Source organism: Genypterus blacodes, unplaced genomic scaffold, assembly GCF_046128005.1.
Source record: "Genypterus blacodes isolate CSIRO-AG114 ecotype Tasmania unplaced genomic scaffold, CSIRO-AGI_Gbla_v1 ptg000026l_1, whole genome shotgun sequence".
NCBI lineage: Eukaryota > Metazoa > Chordata > Actinopteri > Ophidiiformes > Ophidiidae > Genypterus > Genypterus blacodes.
In genome coordinates this window covers 536393-549714 of record NW_027466839.1, presented here as the reverse complement: position 1 = coordinate 549714, position 13322 = coordinate 536393, and the positions used below count along the sequence as shown (strand labels likewise).

At 43.6% G+C, this 13322-nt stretch overlaps 1 protein-coding gene across 2 annotated transcripts in view; it reads left to right on the top strand.

Annotated features, from left to right (window-relative positions):
* The window catches only part of dock1 (dedicator of cytokinesis 1), a 141345-nt gene that overhangs the window by 43854 nt on the left and 84169 nt on the right, over positions 1 to 13322 (top strand). For both annotated transcript variants that reach the window (XM_076143549.1, XM_076143550.1), the window contains exons 24-27: positions 2696 to 2766; positions 4872 to 4978; positions 9869 to 9996; positions 12321 to 12416. In XM_076143549.1, the coding sequence (XP_075999664.1) occupies positions 2696 to 2766; positions 4872 to 4978; positions 9869 to 9996; positions 12321 to 12416 (402 nt within the window). The remainder of the gene's footprint in view (positions 1 to 2695; positions 2767 to 4871; positions 4979 to 9868; positions 9997 to 12320; positions 12417 to 13322) is intronic.

Here is a 13322-nt window from a genome sequence, read left to right as displayed (position 1 = left end):
TGCTGAACCATAGCAGGTGCCCCGGAGTCAATTAGGAGGCAGTTGCTGTGTAATTGGGTGAGATATTAGCTTTACTGTCGGTAAATTAAAAATTGATCTTGAGGAACCGGCATGAAAGCAAGGAATCCTGTTTTCTCCTAAGTCAACCCTTGTGAAAGCCCTGTGACAGCTGGAGGCTTTATATACCGTCCCAGTTGTACCTCAAGTCTGAATACTGATCACCATGTGGACATACCTACACACACGGACACAGGCGGACATGCTGATAAACACACAGAAACAAACACAGGTACAAAATCAAGCTGTACAAGAAGCGACACCTCCCCTGCGAGCTGCAGTAACAAGATTACCCCCGCACAACAGGTGGGAGTTGTTTAGAGAAGAACACAGTTGAAAAAGTTTCCTTTAAAATGTCTTCATCAGCAGACAAACAGACGTAGTTGTTGTCTTATCAGAAACAACGGCTGTCTGTCTGAAGATGTTTGACAGTCAAACAGCATTCTCGAAATCCGTGTTTTGACCTCCTCAAGTCTGTCCGTCCGTGGAGAGTGAGGGCATTCAGGTGTGCGTATGCTGATCTGAATATGCTGAACCCTCTCCAGTAAACAGAGCAGATTGAAGCACATTTTTACTTGGGAGTCACGGCCGTACTCTTGGTTATGAAAGCCGAGCACAGACGCAGACGGTGTTGCTCTGAATTAAATCGCTGCCAGTGGGTTGCACAGATGTCCAGAAATATGTTTTGCATTTTAGCACATAAAACAAGCCTCCCCTCTGCGCTGACTAGATGTGTTGACTTTGACACGCTTACTAAAGCACAGCTGCAAGTAATCACTATTTTACTACCTATTAATCTATCGGTTATTCTCTCATTTAATCCTTTCCGCCAGGACAGAACATATGATAGCACGTATGGTACGTGTCAGATTGGGTTGGTAAATGCGGTAGCACTCTCACAAGCAAGAGAAAAACATCCCGGCCCCAAATCGCACACACCTGTAGGAGTTGTTGACCTCAAGATGACCTCATAGAGTTGCTCAGGCCATCGGCGTTTGGAGTGTTAAGCAGCCAGAAGGTTGTGTTTCGTCGTTGCCTTGGATAAACGCGTCTCCCCAATTAATATAAGTAAATGCTGATTGTTAAGTACTCTGAGGTATTCAGAGTAAAATGATTTGCAGCAGAGAAACGCAGTCATACCTCACATTGACGAAATAAAGCAATATATCCATTTTTGGCATCAGTTAGGCCGTGCTCATTAGCTCTTGCACATTTTTAAATGTTCCCCTATACGAATGTGCAGCACAGTAACAAATAGTAGGCTGCAGCAGGTGACGTCCAGTCTGCTACATCTGTACGGGTAATCATGCTCTATGAGACAGACTGGCACTCTGGCTAATTTGCACAGATGCCGTATAAACACCCCCGACTCGCCTCGGCCCGGCATTTAGTGCGCGGAGCAGTTGGAGAGGGAAGTGTCGGCTCAGGTAATCATTCTCAGCATTAATGGATGGCTTTGTAATCAGCCGGTGGGTGCGCACAGCTGACGACTTCATTATGATATTGACAGGCAGTAGATCTGGGGTTTGGCTCCGTCTAGCAAGGTATCGTAACGGGGAGACATTCCAAGTGCCCCGGCGTTTAATCACCAATCTAATTCAACCCCGATGGAAGGAAACATAGACAGAAATACATTCAGACATGCACAAAGAGGGAGATGGATGTCCTTTTCAACTGATTTAAATGATAAATAAGTAAACAAACACATTGACATTGCTGCAGATTAAGTAATTTTCACATTTACTTGACATGAAAGGCAAATGTGTATCCTGCTACCAGTTTCCACCCATTAAGCTTCCCTCACAGAACTCTGAGTCGTCTTAATTCACATTAAAGCCGAATGTTAAATGGTATTTACACTCAAACAAACTAGAGGGGCACTCTTTAGGGTGCAGACCTAGACACAGTTTGGCTCCAGGATTGTAGTCTATCATGAATATGCGCAAATTCATAACTAATCGGTTTATTACTGAACCCTACATCCTATCTCACGATGTTGAATCATTTTTCCACTCAAGCAGTCTGATCTGCACCAAAATGTAATCAAATCCGTCAGACTGTGCCCCTCTTCCACCATTTCATATCACAATCGGTACGTAACCTTTATAGTAGTCCTCTGAACAAACAAACATACAGGTTACAGACTGTAACCTCCTTGGTTGGTACTAACTTTTAAAAATAAGGTAGCCGTCGTACTTTCCTGTGATTAGAAACTTTAATTTAAAATTGTGAATAACCCTTGTAGCCCCTGTCACATTTCATTCTTGGGAGTCATCTTTGGAGAAACGTCATGGGTTGCAAGTGAGAGTTGAACTTGGCTTTGAATTCTTCTATTCCAAATTTAATTCTTTCCAGTCCCAGTGGAGTCATTTCCTCTGAGGCAGTATTCTCCTACCATCAATTCAGGATGAACCGTTCTGTGCTGACCTTGTGTGAATGTGTGTGTGTGTGTCCCTGTTCATATCTTTTAATAGCATTTCAAAAACTGCAATTTTGTGAGAAGGGCTCGCACATATTCCATCCAGTGACATGTTCCTGATCAAAAAGATGCTTTCTTGGGTACTAATAGGCTTATTTTGGGAGTTGGCGCTCTGATGTTGTGATCTGATCTTGTTTTCTTTTGGCTTTCTGGTTTAAGGGTGCTGCACTCAAGTATGTTCCCACCATCGTCAATGATGTCAAGCTGGTGTTTGATCCCAAGGAGCTGAGGTAATTCTAGACGACACCGCTCATATTCTTGTGCCGTAATGTAATCACTCTGATGAAGCTGAATCATATCAATGTTTACAGAATCGCAGGGCTCCGTTTGAAGTGTTTTATTGGCTTTGTTTTGTGTACGTACCTGACTTAAATCTTCATCTGCAGGGTTTCTTTCCACTTATTTGCAGCTGCTGGAGTTGCCACAGCGTGAAATCCAATGTATAGGAAATCATCATCTAAATTAGTCAAATTGCTTAAATGCCCTTCCACAGGAGAAACCCTAATTGCTTTTATTTTCGTAGGCGTCCGCGGGAATTAAAATTTCATGTTTAGATAGTTCCCTAACAAGCTGATGGGGATATTGTGCAGCTGTTGAGCGGTAGAAGCAGCAGTAATTTCCCCGGCTCTCTACCCTAGGCTGTTTTTATTCAACAACTTGACATTCAGCAGCCGTACTATGATGGGGCATTGGTGAGGTTGCCTTGGAAACCCACTGTGACTGCTCAGCTCAAGTGTCCATTCCAATTAGCTTCATGTGCTGCAATTCTCATCTGCCATAGTTTACTTTATGTTCATCGTTTCAATAATAGTGTACAAGTGCCACATTTTTGTGGAAATTACTGATATCTGATACACAAGAGAATATTGCTTTAATGACAAGTCTGTCCCTGATTTCCTGACCCATTTCAATCTCTTTAATCCTATACTAAAGGGACAAAACACGGATCAGCAAAATAGCATGTACTTACAAAAGCAGCTCAAAAATGATTTGAAAAAAAATTCTGTTGCAACTAATTCTTGAAAAATACATTTCATTAACTTTTTGACTACCCTTCTACTCAGAATAGAGTCGTTTACCTTTTAATGATCATCTTCATCAGTTAACAATGATCCTAGCGCCCACATGTGTGCGTGTGTGCTTGTAATTATATTTAGGGTAAGAGAGGTGATTAAGAAAACGGATTCAGTGGAATTTGGGGAAGGAGACTGCTAGTTGGCTCTCGTGGGAATAGTCTGAGTCAGAATATCCAACATAATTGCTTTTGACATCAATGGAAAGCGTTAAGCGTTGGGTAGAAGCTGCACGCAGCAAGGAGACCGCTGTTTTCCTGCATCCACTACATTCAGTGCCCGCACAGCTGCCATTTCCTTAGAAGATCATAAGCCATACAGGACCAACAGTGCTTGTGTCTGGCCTCCACTCCACCAACCATCACAGCCTCATTGGAGTTGGTCTTGCCTCTGAGGTCCTAACTGTCATCTCACCAGCATCCACCATGCCAGTCTGAGTGTAGCTCTTACTGTTCCCGTTTTTTGTCTTTCATTTTGTCCTACATTCTTCTCACATAAAGTTCTACACCAAAGACCAACACCAATACCTCTTTAAGGTATTGGTCTTTGGTTGGAGATAACTGTCCATATCCTGGTTAGGAGCAATAGTGGTTGAGATGTTGCATCCCTCGGGCCGACACTTCCAGTAAAGTAAATAATACGTTGCTGTTCAAGTTACCTGGTCAGTCAGACATTTTGCTGTGGCAGTCGGCTGGATAACAGCACCGAGGAGATGACATAACGTACTGTAACAAGCACAACACGACATTCTCTGCCATCCGGGCTGCAAATCTGAGGGAAGCAGCCTCGGAAAACCGTGCATTTTGCTGTCCATCATTCACATATCACAGTCGCTTTTGTCCCTATCTGAGCACAAGCTTCAGCAGTTCTGTGTTAACACTGGCATGGCTGAGCGGGAGGTGACGTACTTCAAGGTTTGGAAGGGATTGAGTGTTTCATCATATGGTGTGTGTGTGTGTGTATATAGAAAACAACAAGGTTTATGAATGAGCATGAAGTGTTTGAAGGACAGAGCTGTTGAGTGATCTTAAGATGAGCAACATTGCTCTTGCCTTGATTTGTGAATCATCAGTATAAACACATTTCAGTTAAGAGTGCCTTACGACACACTTGCTGTGTGATGGGCAAGATAAATAATAATAATAATAATAATAAAGGCTACTGAAGCCATTGATTGGAAAAGATTGGAAAGATGATGCCAGCCTGAGATGCCTGATTGATAATCAACCTTTGTGTGTCTTGGCCTCCTTCTGTTTCCGCAGCAAGCTGTTCACCGAGTTCATACTCAAGGTTCCTCTGGGTCGTCTGGTGAAACAGAAGCTGGACTGTCTGATCGACATTGTCCACAGTGATCTTTTCACTCAGCACGGTGAGAGCTCACACACACACACACACACACACACACACAACCTGTACCTCCTCTCCCAGTGCACTAATTTTGAGCTAATCACACATCACCTGTGTCCTACAGGCTGCTCAATATGAGCCCACAGTAAAGGTCATTGCTAAGCATCCCCTCTTTTTATCTGGCGGAGGTAAACGGAGCCATTACTGATCATCTGCACACACCCACATGTCTGTCATCAGGCCAGTGCTCTCATCTACACAATCACCTCCAAGCCTTTCCCTTCCTCTCTGTATTACTCTTTGAAGTACGTTTGTCGGGTAATAAGTTGCGTTGCTTTCTGTTCTTTGTTTCCTTTTGTCTCTGCTACACATAGACCTCCTCTACCACTCTGTCACACTCACACAAACACAAAGGTTGCGCACTAACACACTCGGACACCATAGCGGTGCTCATGTTTAAACCGTGGAAGGAAATGGTAGTTTATTGGCAGGGATGCAGCATTTTTCGTAACTTTGGAGAATAAAGACAGTTAATGAGACACTGTTCATCCAGGCTGGCATCCTGCAGACACAACCGTGCCGCCGTGACAACCCGCAGCCAAGCATTTTGCCCGAGGCGTTGGTCCTTTGGGCCAATGTTACGGTTCAGTTTAGAGACAAACACACTGGCACACATGTAAACCACTGTGTGTGTGTCAGTGCTGAAATGAAAAGCAAAGCTCCTAACAGGAAAAAGGCAGCGATTGCGTGTGGATGGTCGGGGACAACACATGCCCCAGAGCGATCCACTAATGTAGAGGAAGCACACAACTGTCCCCTCCACCGTCAGCAGATGTTTGGTTTAGCACAAATAAAAGAACAGGCACTGATGAAAATGCTTCAGCACTGGATGCAGCACGACATACATCCTGTAAAATCCTGATCTTTATACCACACGTTAGATTACACCACTTATTTCATTTCTTTACCTTTTCGTTCTCTGATCGGTTGTTTGGTGACTAGCCCTGTATTCAGTGCTTGGCCATGGTCATTAGTATTGATCTGTTGCTGTAATTGTGGAGAGTCGGGCCTCCCTGATGCTTGTGAATGGCCAGCTGATCAGCAGGAGGACTGCTGCTGAGCATGAAAATATGGGCTCCCCTGCTGTTCACTTCTCTCAACAACTCCCTGCACTGGTGCTTTGAATATCTTAAGTCTTTACATGCAAGTACACTTTTGCAATAACAGTAGAGGAAGAGCCAGAGGGAATGAGGAATTGGCAGGGAGAATTCTGCTGTCCACTGTCGGATCACTCAGAGGCTCCCGTTGAGTTGTTTTATAGTAGATAATGCTCACTGTGATGAGCAAACGGGTTAACCAGGCTGTATCAAAAGCTGTTGGAATCAGCTGTTCTAAGTGCCGGTGCTCCTGGGACTCTTTATTGTAATTGCAGCCTGACCCCCGAGTGGCCCCTGAAAGGTTCCCCTGCTAGCCAATCCCAAAGTGAAATGTAAGGCAGCCCTTTTAGCACATGAACGCACAGCAAGTGGCAGTCTCTGCTAACGCATCAATATGCATTGAATATGTTTGCTGATGGAAGTGTTTTCTCCCCTGTAGGCTGCACAATGATTTCCATATTAACAGTTTCCATGTGGAAACATGCCTTTCTTTGTACTTTTCAGTCCCCTACAGGCTTATTTCCTTTTTAAAATTGTGGCCTTGAACCATATCAAGATATAGACAAGATATTTGAAGATAAAATGCTTTGTTGAATAACCGGTATGCACGCTTAGTTCTCCTCCAGAGAAGAAAACTTAATCAACTTGGAAAACTGGGAAGAGTTTCTTTATTTTTGCCGATTTTATGCCACCTTCACTCTTGGCAATGTAAAAGGAGGGAGCAGGACAGGCGTGCAAATCACTTGTAAATGAGCTCATTCAAAGAGAACAAATGTGTCAGTCGCTCCCCTGGTCTGTTTTAACGGACAGAAATCACTGTAGCAGCTAAAATCTGTTTGTGTTGGACGTTGGTGGGTAGGTGAACTCTCATGGCTTGGATTGATAGTTCCAGTCTGCTTGTCTCACTCCAGTCTCCTAGAACCTTTTTTGCATGTGCCTATCTGTAGTGTGTGTGTGTGTGTGTGTGTGTGTGTGTGTTTGCTCCCTGTTTGTTCAGAGGTTTTTAGGCACTGAGGGAATGAGGATTTGCTCTTGGTAAAAACAAGGCATTAAACACCCCGTACAATGTTATACACCCTCAGATAGGAGATTTGTTTTTGTGTTGCAGTCTTGGAAGATTACTGAGCGCACACACAGACAGGCAGCTTAGAGCTAAAATATTTCTGTGGAGGCATGGTTGTCACATTGTATCAGAGCTGGCTAAAAAGTGACCAGACAAACTCTCAACATCCATTTCATCCAGACACATGCAGTAAAAGCTTTATATGAATAATAGCTGTATTGTAGAGCTGTCTGCTTTGCCAGTTAAAGAGGGGCTACGGGAGTGATTTACTAAAAGATTTGCCGCACTTCCTGAGACATTAGAATCAGTGCTCGTCTTTATTTACAGTAGTACTTTGTTGATGTTTTGCATACAATACAGAAGAAATGGAATGGAAACGGACGATAGGGGCTCACATTCTTATGAATCCTATCCCTGAAATGGAATGAGCCCGTATCATCCTACTAATTAGTTTCTCGGGAATGTTGGAAGGAGCGGTTGGTTCGGACTCGTAGCATGTTCGGGAGTCGTTTCAGTTGAAAATGTGAGAAGCTTCAGAGCATCGATTGAAATCGGAACACCAAATCGTGTTGTATTTTCAATTCACTGACGGACCTTTTTGTTGCGCAGACACAGCTGTATTTAACTGTTTCCTGTCATTAGCCTTCCGAAGAATTGGGCATTGTATACTTTTCTAAAATGACACCTTAACAAATTCCAAGATCAGTTGCAGAGGACGGTTATTATTTATCAGTAATTAACGACTGGCACTTGTGTTAAAAAAGTTCCTGTTACACAAAATGGTGCCTTCTCCACTCAAAATTGCTATAGGTTTAGTAAATCTATCCCGCTTTGAGTTTTTCACCAAGGCCAAGCTAGTCCTTTACTGAGGGATCAATCCATTGTGTCAAGGTCTGTATCTTTTATTTCTATTCTTTTGAAAACGCCTGCACAGCAGTGTGTGTCGATCAGTGCCGTTTTACCGCAAATAAATCAGCATTCATCAGGCGCTCCCCCACATGTAGTTAGTTAGACGTACTGTATCCAGATGGAGCTTCCCTATTAATATATTTGCATTATGATCAATTAAACCCAATTAGAAATTAGTGCAGCAGCTATGAAATATTTCCTAGATTGCTACGCGAAAATCATTGCGTAATTGCTGCTACTAATCAGTGTCTTAAGTCTCTAAATGTTAAATCCCACGAGAGTGTTTTAGTTGATTTGATCATCTCTTTGACGACGTCTCATTCCAGTATTACTATAGCCTCACGCTTAACATTGACTTTCTCTTTCTTCACCCATCATAATGGAGTCACTCCAGTGTGTTCACTTCCACATTCCGCTCTTCAGGAAGGATTCAATGAATGTTAAACACTGATTGAATTCTTTTTCAGTAGGTGGGTCTCCCCCCCTGGGTGTTTTTATGAAGAGTTCATTATAGTTCACGCTATATTTTATGCCTTACATCCTGTTTACCTTATGGCCATGGGCAATATTGACAATAGGCAATGCTTTATGCTTCATCTATTTGTGTTTTAGATGAGTAACAAGTAATAAGTGAGCCATATTTTTGTTTGTCCCACTTGACTGGTCTATTAAAGCTGTAACACATTGAAGAAGAGGGATTGTATTGATTGCAATCTGAAATCCATTGCTGAGAGACTGTTGAGAGCCACGCCGCCGCTCCAAGTGGTCAATATAAAGATTGGTATTTGAATTGCACTATTTATTTTATTTCATTCCCTCCGTACCGGCTGTTACAATATGCTGGTAAACGATAATATCATGTAGCTGTTCGCCAACAAATATCTTTCCCGTGATTGATGGTAGACTGTCCTGTGCATGCTTAATGTCTTGTGTATCGGCTCTCCCCCCTAACTCCTTTCCTCCTCCCCCTCCTCTTCAACTCCCTGTCAAAGCCCATCTTCTAATTGTGGAGACCCAACTCCGGTGTTTGTCCCCAAAGGCTTTAAACGCAAACTGTGTGCTTGGTGAGCATACACACACACATCACCAGATTGGAATCACAGGGTGCAATAAAAATATGGTAATTTGGCAGCAGATTGCCTTAGGTTTACATTTACTGCCTTATCACTGCTCTCCTCTCTGCCCATGCGAGGTTCGTGTTTGATGTAACTAACTCCTAAGATTGCTTGAATTAATCACATGTTTGAAGTAGAGATGCGTACTGGTGGTATGGCAGAGTTAGCAAGAGGGTTTCCCCTATTTTCTACTGGTGCAAAAGGTTGAAGAAGTGGCTTTTTTGTTGTGGTAAAGGCCTTTTATTTGTCTTGTTGGAGTCGCTCAGCGAAGGACCTGAGCGATTACTCAAGGGAGGCACACGGGTCGATGACTTTGGAAAGAGATTCATTTGGGCCACCGTCTTTTCACAATGATATTAAAACATTACTTTGGACACTCTTGGATGCAAGGGAGGGCAGTTATGGCTGTGATTGGCGTTTCCTCTTAATTTTCCACCCGTGGGATAGTGGGAGCCATGATTTTGATTAAGAATTTTAACAATGTACATCTTTGTACACAATGAACTGTTGTTTAATCCCCTGCACTGCGAGGAAGCTATTAACAAGCCACATGGGTCCGCTTCCAGAGTGTGTCGAGAGCATATGCTCGCACCGCCTTGTGCAGTCTATCATCTGGTCCATGTGTTGAGCAGCATTGAATGTGTGTGTGTTTGGCATTGTCCCCACAGATTGCCGAGAGATTCTGCTGCCTCTGATGACGGAGCAGCTGAAGTTCCACCTGGAGAATCGGGAGGAGCTGAAGGCTTGCTGCCAGCTGCTGAGTGACATCCTGGAGGTGCTCTACAGGAAGGATGTGGTGAGGAACAAGGCTCTTTGGCGTTATTTACTCTCCCCTGGGATGTACAGTAGGATAACAAGGGGCTCCAGGTGTTAGTCTACAAAGAAGGGGCGCATTTAGCATCACCAGTGTACTGTTGTTGATGTGTTTTATTGCCCTGGGTGGCTTGGAAGGACCACATTTTATAGGCTCTGTTCATTTACTAACCAGCATAGTTGGCTTTGCTGAACAATTTATGTCCAGTGTGGCAAGAAGCCACCCATAGGCCAATTTGACATCATGAATATCCACTATAAACTAAAGTTTGACAGATATGAGGGGTAGATGTAAGGCTTCAGATATTTATGAAGATATAGCTGGAATTCATTTTTAACATAAACATAAACAAACCAATTTTGGCAAGGAGCTCATTGAAAATTCCGTCAAGAGTTTTTTAATTGAATATTATAGTAGGAAGAACACAGAGTGAGAAGCCTGTTTTGTGTAGTAGCTGCGTGAGGACTGTTGACAAAATGAATGCGTAGCATAGATCACCACATCCTCCATTACTCGAACACAGGCAGCCCACTCCGATATATATACACACACACACACACACGCTCATACACTCAGATACTGCACAGCTGTGTTTCATCATCTTCCATGCTCCAGACTCCTGCTGTCCTCCCGCAGGCCCTCTCAGACTCCACTCACCATTGATCTCCGAGCCCCGGCCTCCCACACTCTACTCTGCCAGGGATTATCCACCTCACCCACTTGCCTTACATGTCATACTGTTTTTTTTCACACTTTCTTATTTTGTTGCTCCCTCTCCCCGCCTCACGTGCTCCTTCACATCTCTTTAGCATCCTCATGCGTCGCTATACTCTCAGGCACGCACAATAAGGGTCTGAGTGGAAAACGGAAAAAGAAAGCACTTGCTGTACCTTATGCAGAACTGAGCCTCTAATTAAATACAGCATATCCCCTGTTAGGAATAAGGATCCATCGGGGATCGGATATTGGGAGCGGAATGATTTCACCAAGGCTTTTTAATCCCACACGGGGTTAGGATTGGAGTTGAGTACATGAGTGATGTTCTCGCTCAAACTGGAAAGCTGGGAATCAAATGTAGCAAGGCAACAGGCACGAGAGAGCATCGGGAAAAAGGTTTGTAAATGATTAAAAGCGGATTGACGATGCAGAAGCACGATTGCTTAGATTTCCCTCAGATAGAGACGCTAAGAAACAAACCTCTGCTCACTGGTACTATCTAATAGGCAAGTTCAAGGAAAGTTGTCTTATGATGACATCATAGCTGCCTCATGGGTGCTTCCCTCCCCATAAGCTAGAATTTGCAATCTGTTCTTCATTGTTGCTGTATCAGTCACATTGAGTCGACGCTGGAAATGTTTGAGTTTGAGGTTTTTGAAGTTTGTTTATAATAGATTAGAGTGGTTGATAATATTCCCACTATACAATCTTTATTTTTTGCGGAATGCAACAAAACAAGCATCAAACAAGTCACTCATACACACGCTGGGTCTTACATTTATGGCTATATCCGCTTATCCTTCTGCGTCCCGGAGAGCTGGAGCCTATCCCAGTGGTCATTGTGCAAGAAGCAGGACACACTTTAGCGGTTCCAATTCACCTAAGCTGCATGGCTGTGGAGGTGGGAGGAAGCTGGAGTACCCAGAGGAAACCCACGCAGAGAACATAACAGATCAGTAACAATGTTACCACAGGTGGAACAGTAGAATTATAAAGAGAGTCAACACTCTATCCCCTCCTATTGCTGTCTTGATTGCTTTCCTTTCTTCTTCTTCTGTATATGTGCAACCTAACCAATACGTGTAATGTAATCTCTGATTTTATCATTCTTGCTACTGTCAGTATCGTTCCAGGGAACTGGACAACGACATTATATACAGTATATCACTCATCCACGGGGCTTCTTCAGCTATGGGCAATAAACCAGCATTTATCCGCAGAGAGCCATTCACACCTTAGGTCAGGTGACCCATTGAATCACATGGGAGTCGTGAGGGTCATCTGATTCTTTGGAGACCCTTGTGTGGTTGCCGTGTGACTCAAAAGGCTTTAACCACCCTGACATGACTCCAATGGGAATGTGGATGACTCTCTGAGGATAAACGCAGGTTTACTACCCACAATTGACGGAATAATCGAATGACCTTTATAGACTATCTCCAAAAAGTATTACATTTAATCCTATAATAATCCCAAACGAGGATTATTGCTTTGCAGACTTTCTCCTGCAACTCATGTCAATGTCTCCTCTCTCCCGTGTGTGTTCATGTATGATTTATGTCTGTCTGTGCGTGTCTTTCCTTTCATAGGGTCCGACTCAGTGGCATGTGCAGATCATCATGGAGAAGCTGCTGAGGACCGTAAACAGGACGGTCATCTCCATGGGCCGCGACTCTCCACACATCGTGAGTCTCCATTTTTCTGTCACGACTGTAATTATTATTAGTATACCCACTACACGCACACACAGACGCACTGAGAGGGGTGAACATGTGCGTGTATACACAGTATAGATGTAAAGTGTGTTTATCTGTTTTCTGTCCATCTTTTCTTTAACTTTCCTTTGACGTGGTTGTGCAAGTTTTGATGAGACAAGATATTTTGTCAGTTTACATCTATTGTAGGGACAGCTGGTTGTCTGTGTGTGAGTATCAGAAAGGGAAGGGTGCCACCTTGACTCCAGTGGAGTAACCATGGAAACACAACTCAGCTAGGCTACACCAGTAAACTAATGGCAAATGACGGCATCGTGTGAAAAGTGGCAGGCACACATGCTTGTGAGTGGCTTGGCACACACCTTGTCTCTCTCTCACACACACACACACACACACACACACACACACACACACACACACACACCACACACACGCTTCACTCCAACAGGCCCACTGCTCATTACTGGTAAAGTCTACATTCACAAACCAAAAGGGGCTTTGATCTGCTCATATCACCTCTGCCTTATTTACTTATCTATGTACTTTACTTTAATTTGGAGCCTGTTTGTGTGCAATCCCTCACTTATTGGACCAATTCTAATGCTCGGTGCTGCGATCTCATATCAGCATTCCCCCTCCACCGCCGCCAGCATCCTTCTGCAAATCACACACTCGGCTAGAGCTTTGCAGTAATTAATGCACTTATCAGTCATCCAATGAATATGCCGCCTGCCTGATGTGCATGACGAAGCCCTCATCCATTTTCATGAGTCCAAAGAATCATAAGCATATCAACTTCTGCATTCTTTGAGTCTTCAGCTATTCATAAGAGCTGCCTATAGCTTTGGATTTGACTTTGAAAGGAGAATTTGTACA